Raw genomic sequence first — 15,429 nt, 5'->3', positions numbered from 1 at the left:
GCCACTATCACTACAGCCTTGTCTATATAGCAGCTCAACATCGAGCAATCTCCTCTCTCTCACTGCCTGATGTGCTGCTGTGGCTGCGTCCAGGGGCGCCGAGAGGGGGGGGAGCGGGTACAGTTTACCCGGGCTCGGGCTTCCAGAGGGGCCCGGCGGGGGCCCGGGTCTGGCGCCGCCCCCCCCCTCACTTCCTCCCTCCCTCCCTCTGCAGCAGCCCAGCACACAGCGTGTGCTGGGCTGCAGCGGAGATTGCTTGCGACTGCTAAGTAGCAGCCACAGCAATCTCCTATGCCTGAAGGGGGGAGCGATCACACTGATCGCGCCCCCCACTGGCTTTGCGCCGGGCTGAGGGGCTCACAGAGCCCCCTCCCCGGCGCGCAGCGCCGCTGCTAAAAATCTTTTTTTTTTAAGGGGGCGTGGCCAAACCTCCTGAAATTAGGCCACGCCCCCTCTTTACCGGGGCCCCGCGTGGCTCTCTACGCCCCTGGCTACATCTATACAGCCAGTGGGAGGAGAGGAGAATTTTTAGGTGGCATGGGCCAGGCCCCTCCAGTCATACCAGGTAAGTAGTACCAGTTCCTTTACCATTGGCAAACACAGGATTTTTATAGGGGGGGTTCCATACTGTATGTATGTATGTATGTATGTATGTATGCGTATGTATCACTAGCGCACGCAGGGGGGCAGTTCCGAGTACCCAGAAACACCCCATTACAGACTAGAGTGCAGGCACCATCTTCTTAAGCTTCGCCCCCTCGCGGCAAAATGCAGCGATTTGCATGTCAGTCAGGAGGAGGCAGAGCCAATATGACATGATTCCATTAGAATCGCATCATTTGGCTCTGCCCCCTCCCGAATGACCCGCAAATTGCTGCATTTTGTTGCTAGGGGGGAGGGGCCTAATGACATGGTGCCTGCCTGCCAGGTCCCATCCTTATCAGGTCTGCAACCCGCAGCTGCTGCAAGGTAAGTGTGTGTGTAATGTATGTGTGACATACAGTAGGTGTGTGTGTGTAAGGTCTGTGTGACATACAGTAGGCATGTGTGTGTAAGATATATATATTTCCTTTGTATCAGGACCTTTAAAGACCAACAACATCACATCACCTCAGCACACTACAGAGAAACACCACATTACTTACCCCCAATGACATCTCCATTCATGCGATCCCGGGTGCTCACCAATGCTCAACAGCTGTTGTTAATCACATTCACCCCACGTGTCTGCCTGCTCTCCGCAGTGACCACCCTTCCGGTTATCCAACCACGTGCTGCTTGAACAGGAAGTGCGTCACTGCTGTGGAATGCATGAGTGGACCACACTGCTGTGGGGCTAAGGTAAAACAGATTAATTAAGTATCCACATGTACTTCATACTTGCCGACAATCAGCTCCCTCCTTCCAGAAGGGAACTGATTGTCGGCTAACAGCTAGGGCGTGCCCGGTCATTGATGTCACATTGGGGGTGGAGCCGGAGGCAAGGCCGCACGATTGCGTCAACGTGGCCCCGACCCTCTTCACAATGCCATTATTTTCGGCACCTACAGCTATGTGAGCGGCCAGGAGGCCGCTCTGAAAAACAAGAAGGATGGCCCTGATTCAGATCGAGCACTCTGTCAGAGCGTCTGGCTCTGAATCAGGGCCTGAGTTCATATGGTTGATAAAAGTTTTTTCTATTTTTTGAAAGAGTGCCCTCTTGATTGTGGAACTATTAATGGGCCAGATTGGTAACATGTATATATATATACACATACCGGCATCTCACTTTTGGAAAACAATACAGAATACTGGTCCGGGTACCCTCCACAGTAGTCCTAAACGTAAGGAGCACTGAACAATATGCAGTCCACACAGCGGCACTCCAGAATAAATGAATACCATCTAGCTGATTAGGCTAATCAGCAATGTGGTATTCGTTTATTCAGGAGTGCCACTGAGTGGACTGCACACCCCCTGACGAAGTCCCAATAGTGACGAAACGCGGTGGAAATCAGTGCTGCAGTGTGGAACTGGTCAGCCCCATGGTGGATGCTGTATGTCGTGGAGACGCCAGCAAATTTGTGGAGGCTGAGTGTATATGCCGGTTGTTCTAATCTTTAATGTACTGTATGTGAGCTTGATTCTTTAAGTAAAGTGCTTTTACAAATTACTTATATGTACGCTCTCCTTTCCGTATATGTGTATATATATATATATATATATATATATATACACATACACACATACATATACACATAGCATACTAACACAGCATGCTAACACAGAAGCATACATACAAATATATACATATATATATATATATATATATATATATATAGCATGCAGAGGTTCGGCACTCAGACAAAAGTTGCAAAAAAGCGGGGTGCCATCCTAAAGAGTAATATGTAGTCCAATGCTCTGCCTATAAAAGGTATGAGAACCCCCAGGGGTAGAACAAACAGAGGAGGCACTCCCTTGTAGAATGAAAAAAAAGGTATAATATACTTATAACATGTTGAATAGTGGTACAGAGATTTGTCAATGTTTCAAGGTCCGCAGACCTTTTCGTCAGGACTGATGTACAGTCCTGACGAAAAGGTCTGCGGACCTTGAAACGTTGACAAATCTCTGTACCACTATTCAACATGTTATAAGTATATCATACCTTTTTATTCATTCTACAAGGGAGTGCCTCCTCTGTTTGTTCTACCCCTGGGGGTTCTCATACCTTTCATAGGCAGAGCATTGGACTATATATATATATATATATATATATATATATACACATACACACACATACACTCATAGCATCCCCACACATATATAACTTATAAGCATACTTACGCACAGTATACACACATACACAAGCATACAGACAGCATACAGGCTGACCTGGGACTAAAGATAGGCATTGAAATCCAGGTGCCTATCTTTAGCCCATCGAAAAAGGCCAGATGGCCAGCATCCTGAACAAAGGTATGCGGGGATAGTTAGCTCTTAACCGCAGGGGGTGGGTATAGGTTTAGGCTTCCCTGGGGGGACTTAGGGTTACCCCCCCAGGAGGGTTATGGATAGGCTAGGGAGGGGCTAGGCACCCCTAGGAGGGAGGATAGGGTTAGGCACTCCCCCGTAGAGATAGGTATGAGGTGCAGGAAGGAGGGGGTTACCGATTCACACACACACAGCATACATACATAGCATACATCAGTACATACACACATGCATACATACATACATACACAAACATAATTACAAAACCGAGGGCTGAGGAAGGAGGAGGAGGGTCACCACCTGAGTCTTATGTAGCAGCTCCCTCGGCCATACCTGAATCCTCTGCACTGCAGAGAGCTCTGCTAATTAGAGCTCTGTCTGTGGAGCAGCAGCTCCATTGCGCCCATGGGTGGCCCACGGCCAGTGCAGAGACGGCTGTATCCATCTCTGAAAAACAAATTTGGTCTGTCAGGGGGAATTTCTGGACCCCTCCCCCTGTGTGCTCGTATACCTACCCCTCTTGGTGCCCCTGAATCAGCCACTGATACACAGGCTATAAGCACTGGACCTCATTCAGAGATGTATGCAGACCTGATGGTGCGGCACCTGCGCCTGATTGACAGGCTGCAGCCATTTGGCGGCTGAGTGGAGGCAGTGCCAGCCTTCATTTCGGAAAATGGGGGAATGTCATCTCTGTTTTCTGGGGGTGCTGAGGCCAGGGTCTGTGTCTTCCGGCGAAGACTTCCTGGCCTCGGCAGCGGAGCTACAAGGGCCGATCTCAGGGATACTCAGATGTCCGATGGTGTCAAATAACATCCAATGCTGCATCTTAGGACGTACCATTCAGATCTGCATTTCTGTCAGGAGGCGTCTTTTCTCCTCAGTCCCCTCCTGCTGCATTAGCATATGTTAGTATCGCTGCTGTTTCCAAAGTTGCAGCAGAGATGCTAACAGCATCCATTTCTGAATCCCGGCTACTATGCAATAAGTGTTCATCGGTGTTCCTGCTATCTATCTGTCCTATATACAATGCCTACCATCAGGTGTGTGTAGCATGGGTGGAACCGGTAGTGAGTGTGCTTTGGGTGCCAGAGGGGACAGGGGGTGCTGCCAGGGTGACAATGATTTTATATACCACAATTCTAGTGACTGACCGCTAGGATCTTCCATTCAGTTGCTGGCAGGAGAAAAGTGTAAAGATAACAACCAACAAGAGCGCCCAGTGCACAGCCACATGCTGCCCTTTGCCAGAGGCAACATGTGGTTACTGTATTCCCATAGGGGGCGCAGCTCTTAATCTTCTCATGCTGTGTCCCCCAACCACTGCTCTGCCCCCTCTATATGGGCCAGTACATACAGACTTCTCCTCTTCCCTGTTCACATCACAGTTTAGGTAAGTTTATATCCATTACCCAAAAGTAAAGTTCTTATTTAGTGTTTGTGTATTTCCATTTCCATTTACCCCTGCGACGTCCCCTCCACCTACTATACTTTTCAATTTGCTCACACTACCTACCTTTCCTCTGTGCCCCTTTACCGACCTCTTCCTGCAGCCCTGTCACCTCTTTCATTCTTGCACTTCGCCTACCTTTACACCTTACCTTCTTCCTCCTCTTCTGCTGTAGTTGTTTGAGTCCTGCTGGCCACCGATCAGAAGTGATATGGAGGATCCTGTGCATGGCAGGTAAGCATAACCTTCTGATGTTAATGATTGTTTCCCTATAGTGCTAGCCTACAGAAACTTTCACTGGCTTTGTCAATGAAGACTTCCCCATGTTAATTGCACAGAGATGATGGCCATACTTGTACTACCACAAATACCAATGCTGATTAAGATCATTTAATCACTTTAAAAATGATGTATTCACGGACAAAATATATTTTTTATGTGTAAAGCTCTTTAAATATTTTAAGTTTATTTTATCTATTTTTTTATTATATTCCCATATGTTTAAATTAGCATTAAAAAAGTGAATTGCCTGCACCACAAACCATACAGTATACCTTAACAGTATCCTAATTGTTATCTACTGTAGGTAAAGCGTATTCTATGTAGCTTTAAAAGCCCAAGCCTTCCATTTGTATCCTAATAGTATTCTACCATCAGTATATCATATTGTTATTCATGTACCTAATTTGTGATGTTTTTCCAACTATTATGGTGGGCAGATTCTGCTTGCACCTCCAAAAACTATGAGCAGAATCTATCTTCTGTAATTAACTTCCTGAAGCAGCTGGGACCCAATATGGCTGCTTTTGCTTCTTATTAAATCGTATCTAGAGGTTTTACACCAGAATATTTCTCTGGTCACTGAGTAGGGCATCGTTACATTTGGACACTGGGCAAGTGTCCAGTCTTAAATATAGAGTTAACTGTAGTTTATGTTTTACCCTGTAGGACCAGGAAAGTTCAGTCCCGAGCTGCAGTGCTGTAATAGTAAAGCACCAGGCATAGGGCTTACTGTAAGACATCCAAATGCTGTGGGAACAATGAGCCTGATTCAGAGTTGTTCATAGTTTGCATCGCTGCTGCACCTTTGGATGTAAAAATATGGAAATGATGCAGAAGGCATTTGAAAGCAAAATACGCCCACTGCTGGCATTGTAACCAGTGGGCAGCCATTGGCCATATGAGTAAGCCTGACCTTACTCAGAGTGGCTCAGGAACTCCTCTGCATCAGAAGGCTCAGACCCTGGCCTCAGCACGCCTACAACAAGGGGGCAACTTGCCTCCAGCTTGTAAAATAATCCCCGCCCCCAAGCAGCCATAACATGTCAATCATGCTGCAAATTAGGTGGCACTACGAGCGATCTTGCAGTACTAGATCTGCACAAGTGCAGTACAGATCAGTAACCATTGGAGATGTGCAGAAACCATTGAGTTTGCATACATCTCTGAATAAGGCCCTATACCTGGCAATGCAACATATAATCTATTGTTTCCAAACCTGGGTTGTCAGTGCACACTAACACTCCAGGTTTTGATGATATTCATGCTTGAGCACAGATGGTTAAAGCAAACTAACTGAAGAACTAATTAAGTCACCTGTGCTCACATAGCTATCCTTAAAACCTCGATTAATATTGTGCCCTGAGTACCAAGGTTGAGAAACACTGGTCTAATGTGTTGAGTCCCAGTATAAGATTCATTAGGCAATTACACAGACAGTTAGACACATACACACACACAAGGTTCTGGGCCCCTACCATTCCATTCACTTTAACGTGCCCGCACATGCTGGTTACCTCCCCCTCCCTGGCATGTTCAGTTCTTGTGGGGAGGGTGCACTGTAGCATGCATTTGCCAGGGGGCATGGCCATCACCCTACATTGTTGTTAAGTGCTATTCTATTGCTGATATGGGGTAAAACAATTACCTGTACAGTTAAAGTCACAGCCCAGCGTCTCTATTACACTGAATGGATTCTGCAAAAAGAACTATGAGCCACTACTCCTTTTGAAGCATCTCAGTCATGCCGGGCACCAAGTGTGTGGCTCAGATGCAGGGGCACTGAGAGGGGGGAGAGCAGGTACTAATTACCTGGGCAAGGATTTGCTGGAGGGGCCCGGCGGGGGTCCAGGTATGCCGCCCTCCACTCCACTTATACCTGTTAGTAGCTCAGCAGCTGTGTGCGGGACAGCAGTCTCCTCTGCCTGTGGAGGAGAACGATCACACAGATCGCCCGCCCGCCCCCCTCCCTGGACTTGCACCAGGCTGAGGGGCTTACAGTGCCCACAAATACCAGCATGCTACAAATGTTTGTTTTTTTTATCTAAGGGGGAGTAGACATCTCCTGCCATTAGGCCACGTCCCCTTCCCCTGGGCCTGGACCTGCTCTCTATGGCCCTGCCCAGATGATAAACCACACTATGTATGTATACTCACCAGCACTGACAATGATGTAGCTGCTGCAACAGAAATATTTATTAATCAGCTTGAAACAGGAGCTATTTTTCGGACACATTACACCATAGGAATCGCAGCGGTACTAATCCAGCTTCTATGAAGAGAGTTCTCTCTCTCACTAGATTGATACATAAGATGTGTGTTTACAATGTTACAGTTATAACCATAACACAAGTTGATACATTAAACACTTAACTGCTACAAGCAAAGCATACCTTTTATTTTTTATAATCCCTGACAGACCCTTGTTTAATTGCACTAACTGCATGGAAGATTACGCAATCTTAGGTTACTATTTACATTTATGTAAGGTTCCATTATTCACTTATTGATATTTTCACCTGGAAAGAGCAAATAAAAGTTAAATGGAATAATCAAGTAGCCATTACAGTGTCATTAATATAATTGGAACATGTATTCTCAGGGATTGCACTTTATAATTACCACTATATGAAATATTATGTGAAATAGAAAATTCCAGGTGTTGGGATAATAATCACTATTATAGTAAAATTGTAAACTATATTAGACTCATAGTAGCAGAACAACATTTCAATTCACTGATCTCTTTAATTTCAAATTTGTTTCATATTGTTTTAATATGTGACTTATTTGTGGGATCTCTGTGAGATATTTAATTTTAACCAAAATATAATAACTTTCTTTATCAGTGGATACAGAGTGTATCACACAAACAGATCTCTCTTCCTCTCTTGTGTTTCTCTGTCAGTGGATGGATCAGTCAGGTAATAATAATAAGCAGTCATCATCCTCTGAGTCTCCCTAGAACAGTATGCTGTGTTGGGTAGGGATAAGTTGGCGACTTGTAGCCATTGATGACGCTATCAGTGCGCTCTCCTCTGGGTATGAATGAGACATGATTCTAATTGTTACAGTTGAATGGATTATTGAAAATGGATATAGGGTGATAATAGTTTTCGGGGGTCTGTTGACCCCAATACTTAAGTACTGAGTTGCAGTTATGCAATTCAGTATTGCTCTGAAAAGCCTACATGCCATCCTACCACTTCAGCTGCAATTGGTCATGTTAGGTAAACACAAATCTGCACATGAGAATATACGCGCCCTTAGCTTCTTGTCATACAAAACCAGTTTGCATATTTATGTTGTGTTAACTAAGGACCTCATTCAGACCCGCTTGCGAGTGCATAGGCGCTTGCGAGTGTATAGGCGCTTGCGAGCGGGTCAATGGTGAGGCACTGCGCAAGCGGCGCGTGTGCAAGTCCCGTAGCGAGAGAGAAATTCTCTCACTCCGGGGCTCGCTACAAAAGGGGCAGCTGTCGATGTTGATCGACAGCTCGCCCCGTTTTGTAGGCGTGGTGGGGGGGTGGCCAGACTAACGGAGGCATTCCTGAAGGAATGCCTGCCGTTTGTAGGCAGCCCTACTGACATCACCAGTGATGTCAGTAGGGTGCTTCCTGCTCTGCAAGGGTCTCGTCGCAAGCCCCGATGGTCGCGATGGTCTCGACCATTGCAACCATCACCTAGTCACTCGCTAAAGCTGTGGGTGGTAACCCTCAGCTTAGCGAGCGGCCAGGAGGCCGCCTTTCAAAAGAAAAGCGGCCACCCTCATTCAGAGCGAGCGCTCGCATTTTGCGAGCAGCTCTGAATGAGGTACTAAGTCCAACTTAGGCCCGTATTCAATTTGAGGCGAAAAGTCCAGACTTTTCACCTCCTTCACCTGTTTTCCAGGTGGAAAAATATCGCGCTCGTGCCCGCTATTCAATTTCAAAGTAGGCGAAATCGGGAACCTGTGAAACTTGTATAGGCGAAAAAATATTGGCATTTTTGGGCAAAAATCCTGGGACCCCCCCTAAAGATGTCCAAAAATGCTACTCCCACAATGAAGAAAACACCTGCCGCATATAAGGGACCCCCCTGAGGACTCCATTCCGCTTATTTTACGAGTGTGATCCCTAATTTTTTTTGTAAACCCCAAAATATAAAATTATTTTGTGGGGTGTCCCTATTTTTTTTTTTTTACTTTTAACACAGATTATTTTTAGGGACCATTCCCAGGGGTGCAGGCTATTTTGTTTAAGCCTGCACCCCTAAACCCCACTTCTGCACTTTTTTTCACCTACTAAAGGCAAGCGAAAAATTATTCCCGTTTTCTTACATTGACTTTACACTCCGGCGAAAAGTCAATGAAATTGAATACGGGGATATTGAAAATATGCGAAAATGACATCATCGGCGATAAATTTTCACCGATAACAGACTTTTTGCCCCATGGTGAGTATGGCCCTCAGTATCTACCCTAATGTCTTTAGCTGGGTACACACATATGCAATCACACTTTCAATGAGATGTTACAATCGACTTTACTCCCATTCAGAAGTCCCGCCTGTAGTGCCGATACGCACATACAATAATACTTGAGGCCTATGATGCCTGTCTGACCAAAATATTAGAAGTTTAATTATGCACACCCACAAAGGCCATGCCACTCTCTAGGAACAACGTTCGTAAGAACAGTCAAAGGTGCGTACACACTTCACTATTGTTCCAATATGACACCCTCGAATCAGATAAATATTAAACTGCACATATGATGCACTCCTTTGAATCGACCAGTTTTCATCTAAGAAAACATGATGGAAGGTGGGTTTCAAATGAACTGGTCAAAATTGAAAGAAGGAGTTGACGATTGTATAAGTGTGTACACAGCTTGTGTCTTTATTCCCATGGGTTGATGTATCAAGCAGTGAAAAGAGTGAAGTAGTGGACCAGAGGAGATGTTGCCTGTAGTAACCAATCTGCTCAGAGTCAGCATTTATCATGTACATTATATACATATCCAGTTGATTGGTTGCTATGGGCAACTTCTCCACTCTTTTCACTGCTTGATACATCAATCGCAATGTATTTTCAAGACTGACAATTATTGTAGGTTTTGCATGTTGAATTAAAATTGGCAATAACATGAAATATAATGGTATTCAATATTATTGCCATTTTAATCCTATTGGCAAAACGATCGATAATCAACAGCTTTGAAAACCCGCCATAGTAAATATAGCCCAATGTATCAAATTATTTTGTTCATTTTCCCTACTTATGTATAAGGCTGCAAAATGGAGAATTACTATATTATTACAATTATAAAAATAGAGATTTTAACAGCTCTCTGACATTTGCCAGACAGCAGAAAAACAATTACTACCAAGTCCAAAAGAGTATGACTCAGCATATGGGTCAGTGTGATGGGAGCAATGTAATGGGGTAACAAATGATTGATGATCTAGAGAGAATTGGTCAACAGCGTGGCAACTACAGTATGATGTATTGGGGAGAGTGGAAAAATAGTAATTTGAATTTAATTTTAGGCACACATAATGATCCAGATGTTGGTTACCACACTCATTGTCATATGAATTGAAGTTTCTGTATTTTTTGCCTTGAACTACAGTTTAATGCCATAAAATGTAAAATCATACACTTGAATCACAAACACCTAAATTCTAAATATACTGTAGTATTAACAACACTATAATAGACATTACTGAGGAGGAAAAGGATCTAAGAGTCACTATTTCAGGTGACTTAAAAGGTAGGTAAGCAATGAGGAAGGAAAGTCAGATGCTCGGTTTCATAGGGAGAGGAATCAGTAGCAGAAAAAAAGAGTAATAATGTCACTGTATAGGTCATCTAGAATACTGTGTAGGGCAACTAAAATAGTGAATGGCCTACATCAAAAAACTTACCAGTAAAGACTAAAAGATCTTAATGTGTATAGTTTGGAGCAGAGAAGGGAAAGGGAGGACATGATAGCAGCTTTCAAATGTATCATTGGTTTTAACAAGGTACAGGAAAGAAACATTCTTCAAAGTAAAGGTGCATACACACGGAGCGATATATCGTTACAATATGAATGATAATGTTTGTATGCTACCAACGACCAATGATGCGCGCTCCCGTTGGACGATAACGATATCGTCCATTCAAACAGGCCAATCTGGGCGATATCGTTATATATTCCCTATAGGGTGCCACAATCGTTGATCGTTGGTTGTTGGTAATAACGTTCATCCAGCACACCAGGAATTTCAAGGGAGATCGTTCAGCGATATTGTTCGCTGAACAGATCGTCCCATGTGTATGCAGCTTAAGAAAAGTATTAGAACATGATAACATGCACTGGAACTGGAGGGAGGGAGGTTCATGGGAAATTTGAGAAAACTTACTTCACAGAAAGGGTAGTGGATAAGTGGAATAGCCTCCCATCAGAGGTGGTTGAGGCTAGTACAGTAGAGCAATGTACACATGCTTGGGGTACATATAAGGATATCCTTACAAATAATTAAGGATCAAATAGGGTTTGAGGTTACCATAAGGTTAAACAAAGGGGCAGACTCGATGGGTTAAGTGGTTCTTATCTGACGTCAAATTCTGTGTTTCTATGTTAACAGTTAATAAACTGCAATTTAAAGGTGTCATTTTATTAAAGGCAAAACTTGTTGGGTTTTGCATGTAAAAAAATGTCCCCATGTAATTTGCAGAAACAAATCACAGAAAATCTGAAATTGTAACAAACTGTAACAATTGTAACGCAGTTCTGTACATTTCCCCCTATGTCTGTAGGCAATGTTATACTGCAATTAACTTTTTCACCATAAGACTACCATAGATGAAAATTCCTTAACTTTACCCAGGGTGTAACAAGTTTTAACATTCTATATCACGAACAAATTTAAAAAACAAGTAAATCTTTGTCCACAGGCACAATCATTATTAGTATGTATGATTATTAGCACCAGCCAGTTTTATATTGTTTTATTCTAAATAAAAATAATACAAGTAGTATGTCCTGTGTTAAACTACAAATCATTTCCCTATTTTCCATACTATACTCTAGTTTCACAAAATACATAAATCGATAGTTCTACCAGGGGTGTATCTATCGGTCCGAGCGCCCATGGCAAAGTAATGGAATGGCGCCCCCCCATATTTTCTGTATAAATACACACACTGTACTTAAAACCTCTCCCTAGCCAGCACCTGCCAGTTATAGTAACACTACACCCTGTCACATACTCACCCTGTCACCTGTAACACTACACCCTGTCACATACTCACACTACATCCTATCACCTGTAACACTACACCCTGTCACACACTCACACTACACCCTGTCACACACTCACACTACACCCTGTCGCCTGTAACACTACACCCTGTCACATACTCACACTACACCCTATCACCTGTAACACTACACCCTGTCACACACTCACACTACACCCTGTCACATACTCACACTACATCCTGTCACACACTCACACTACACCCTGTCACACACTCACTACACCCTGTCACACACTCACACTACACCCTGTCACATACTTACACTACACCCTGTCACATACTCACACTACATCCTGTCACACACTCACACTACACCCTGTCACACACTCACACTACACCCTGTCACACACTCACACTACACCCTGTCACATACTCACACTACACCCTGTCACCTGTAACACTACACCCTGTCACATACTCACACTACACCCTATCACCTGTAACACACTACACCCTGTCACACACTCACACTACACCCTGTCACATACTCACACTACACCCTGTAACAGACTCACACTACACCCTGTCACACACTCACTACACCCTGTCACACACTCACACTACACCCTGTCACATACTCACACTACACCCTGTCACACACTCACACTACATCCTGTCACACACTCACACTACATCCTGTCACACACTCACACTACACCCTGTCACACACTCACACTACACCCTGTCACATACTCACACTACACCCTGTCACCTGTAACACTACACCCTGTCACACACTCACACTACACCCTGTCACACACTCACACTACATCCTGTCACACACGCACTACATCCTGTCACATACTCACACTACACCCTGTCACATACTCACACTACACCCTGTCACACACACTACATCCTGTCACATATTCATACTCACTCTGTCACATGTAACACTACACCCTGTCACATACTCACACTATGCACTGTCACACTACACCCTGTCATATACTCAAACTCAGCCTGTCACACTACATCCTGTCACATACTCACACTCAGCCTGTCACACTACACCCTGTCACATACTCACACTCAGCCTGTCACACTATACTCTGTCACATAGTCACACTCAGCCTGTCACACTACACCCTGTCATATACTCACACTCAGCCTGTCACACTATACTCTGTCACATAGTCACACTCAGCCTGTCACACTACACCCTGTCACATACTCACACTCAGCCTGTCACACTATACTCTGTCACATAGTCACACTCAGCCTGTCACACTATACTCTGTCACATAGTCACACTCAGCCTGTCACACTACACCCTGTCATATACTCAAATTCAGCCTGTCACACTACACCCTGTCACATACTCACACTCAGCCTGTCACACTATACTCTGTCACATACCTCTGGGGTCCTGCTGTCAGCCCGCACAGGAGCAGGAGCAGCCGGAAGGTACCCTCCCACATTCTACACTCCTCGGTTCCCGGCGGCATGTGAGATGGAAGCCCGGGTGTCCCGCTGTCAGCCTGCACAGGAGCAGGTGGCAGGTACACTCCTTCATCCTCCGCTCCCCGGCGGCATGTGAGACAGAGTCAGCCGTGAGCCCGGGTGTCCCGCTGTCAGGCGCACAGGAGCAGCCGTCAGGTACCCTCCTTCATCCTCCGCTCCCCGGTGCCCGGCGGCATGTGAGAGGGAGAGTCAGCCATGGCTGCCGGGGAGGCCGAGCAGGGGAGGATCCGGGAACAGGGAGGAGGAGACTGGGGGAGGACGGGCGGGGAGGTGCTGGGGCGGGTGAGGAGGTGGTGCCGGGAAGTAGTCCATCTCACTCACCAGCGGCTCCCAGGCCCTGGACGGACATCATAGGGGCGTACCTGGGACTCCGCGGCAGTCTGTTTCTACCCCTTGACCATGGGAGGCACCCCCCCCCCCCCCTCGGCTGGTGCCCCTGGCGAGTGCCATCCTGGCCAATGGGTAGATACGCCCCTGAGTACTACATCATGTTACTGCACGTGACTATTGTAAACTAACATTTTCCATTCATCAGAGGATAAGGTACTATCTATAAAGCCTCTAGTCACACTTATGTGAATGATTAATACACAATTGCATTTATTCAGTTACTGAACTAATATGAATATTACAGTCATTGCTTTGTAACCATAATATATAATAATTGTTATGTTTCCAACTTTTTTTTATTGGTGTTCATTTGTTTGCACCCTTTACCTTTAAGCATTATTGTGTAATTAATTATACAACCTTAATTATAGTTATTATATATTACTTACAGTATAAGAGTATAACTCACACTGCATATGATATTATACATAAAGATAAGAGGGCAAATTATGTATACAACTGATTTTATACTACCAGATGCTTTTTATTGGAGACTCCACCAACCGAGGAATGATGTATTATCTGATAGAGCGAGTAAATGGAACCCTAAAGGAATGGCAGAAGATTCATGATCTGAAACTTTACAATAACATAAATTATGGAAGGACGAGTATTAGCTACTCCTACTATCCACAATTTTGGATTGATGTCAGACAACGACCAACTTTTGAAGAAGCACTAGAACATCTCATTGAAAGGTATAGAACCAGCTATTACAGAACTCCTTGTAATGATCATATTTCACAAAATCACAACTTTAAAGGGCACTATACATATGGAGTACTTCATGATACAAATTTTACTACATGTGATATAAAATGACAGAAGGTGTCATCAATATTAATATCTTGTTTGATGCCTGGTCAGGAGTTATACTGCTCTTTAAAGGGATTAAACTATAAATAGTGTACAGTAGGAAAAAAAAAATGTATTGTACTTTGGCTTTATTGTTTTAATTCTCAGTATTGTTTTTACCACAATATCAAAACTTATAGGGGTCCAATAAAAGCACTTACTAGCTGCTCTAGTAAATGCGCTTGTATGCGGCACTTACGGTAGCCCCGGACTCACTGTTTTTTATTTGCAGCCCCATAGGGCTATGCACAAATATCTGCAAGTTTGGGGTGAGCTTAGGTTGAGATGGTGTGCCATTGACAGCATCTACACACTGTTGCAATGGCACATAGCGCCGCTCACGCCTTATTAAATTGACTCCAAAGAGTAAACTGTAGGTGTTTTATTATTCATAAGGGCATATTCAATTAGCTGCAGGATTTACCATGGGCTTTTAGCTGCTGGGTTAAGTGTCCATAGCTATTCAATTATATCCTGCAGTAAGCCCCATATCCCGTGGTAAGCCCCTATGTTAACGTGCGGTGCAGCATTGATTCCAGGATCCAAGTGCTCAGAGCTATGCTGTTACCCTGCACAGTAATCCCAGCTGGTGCACTTAGTGCAGATTTATGTTCGCACCCTCCTGAGGTGTGAGCATAAATCCAATTAAGTGCACCCTCCAGGCTTACCGCAGGCAGTCATTGCACTTATCTCACCTGCTAAAAGGCTGTGGTAAATCCCGATGCTAATTG

General features: G+C 44.5%; 1 protein-coding gene across 5 annotated transcripts in view; it reads left to right on the top strand.

Annotated features, from left to right (window-relative positions):
• The window catches only part of CPED1 (cadherin like and PC-esterase domain containing 1), a 433,838-nt gene that overhangs the window by 361,112 nt on the left and 57,297 nt on the right, over positions 1 to 15,429 (top strand). For all 5 annotated transcript variants that reach the window (XM_088457671.1, XM_088457670.1, XM_088457669.1 and 2 more), the window contains one exon: positions 14,321 to 14,541. In XM_088457671.1, coding sequence (XP_088313797.1) covers positions 14,321 to 14,541 — 221 coding nt within the window. The remainder of the gene's footprint in view (positions 1 to 14,320; positions 14,542 to 15,429) is intronic.

This window comes from Taudactylus pleione, unplaced genomic scaffold, assembly GCF_031769625.1.
Source record: "Taudactylus pleione unplaced genomic scaffold, aTauple2 ptg000041l, whole genome shotgun sequence".
In the NCBI taxonomy this organism is placed as follows: Eukaryota; Metazoa; Chordata; class Amphibia; order Anura; family Myobatrachidae; genus Taudactylus; species Taudactylus pleione.
Note: the sequence above shows the minus strand (reverse complement) of the source record. Positions and strands in the feature narration are given on the sequence as shown.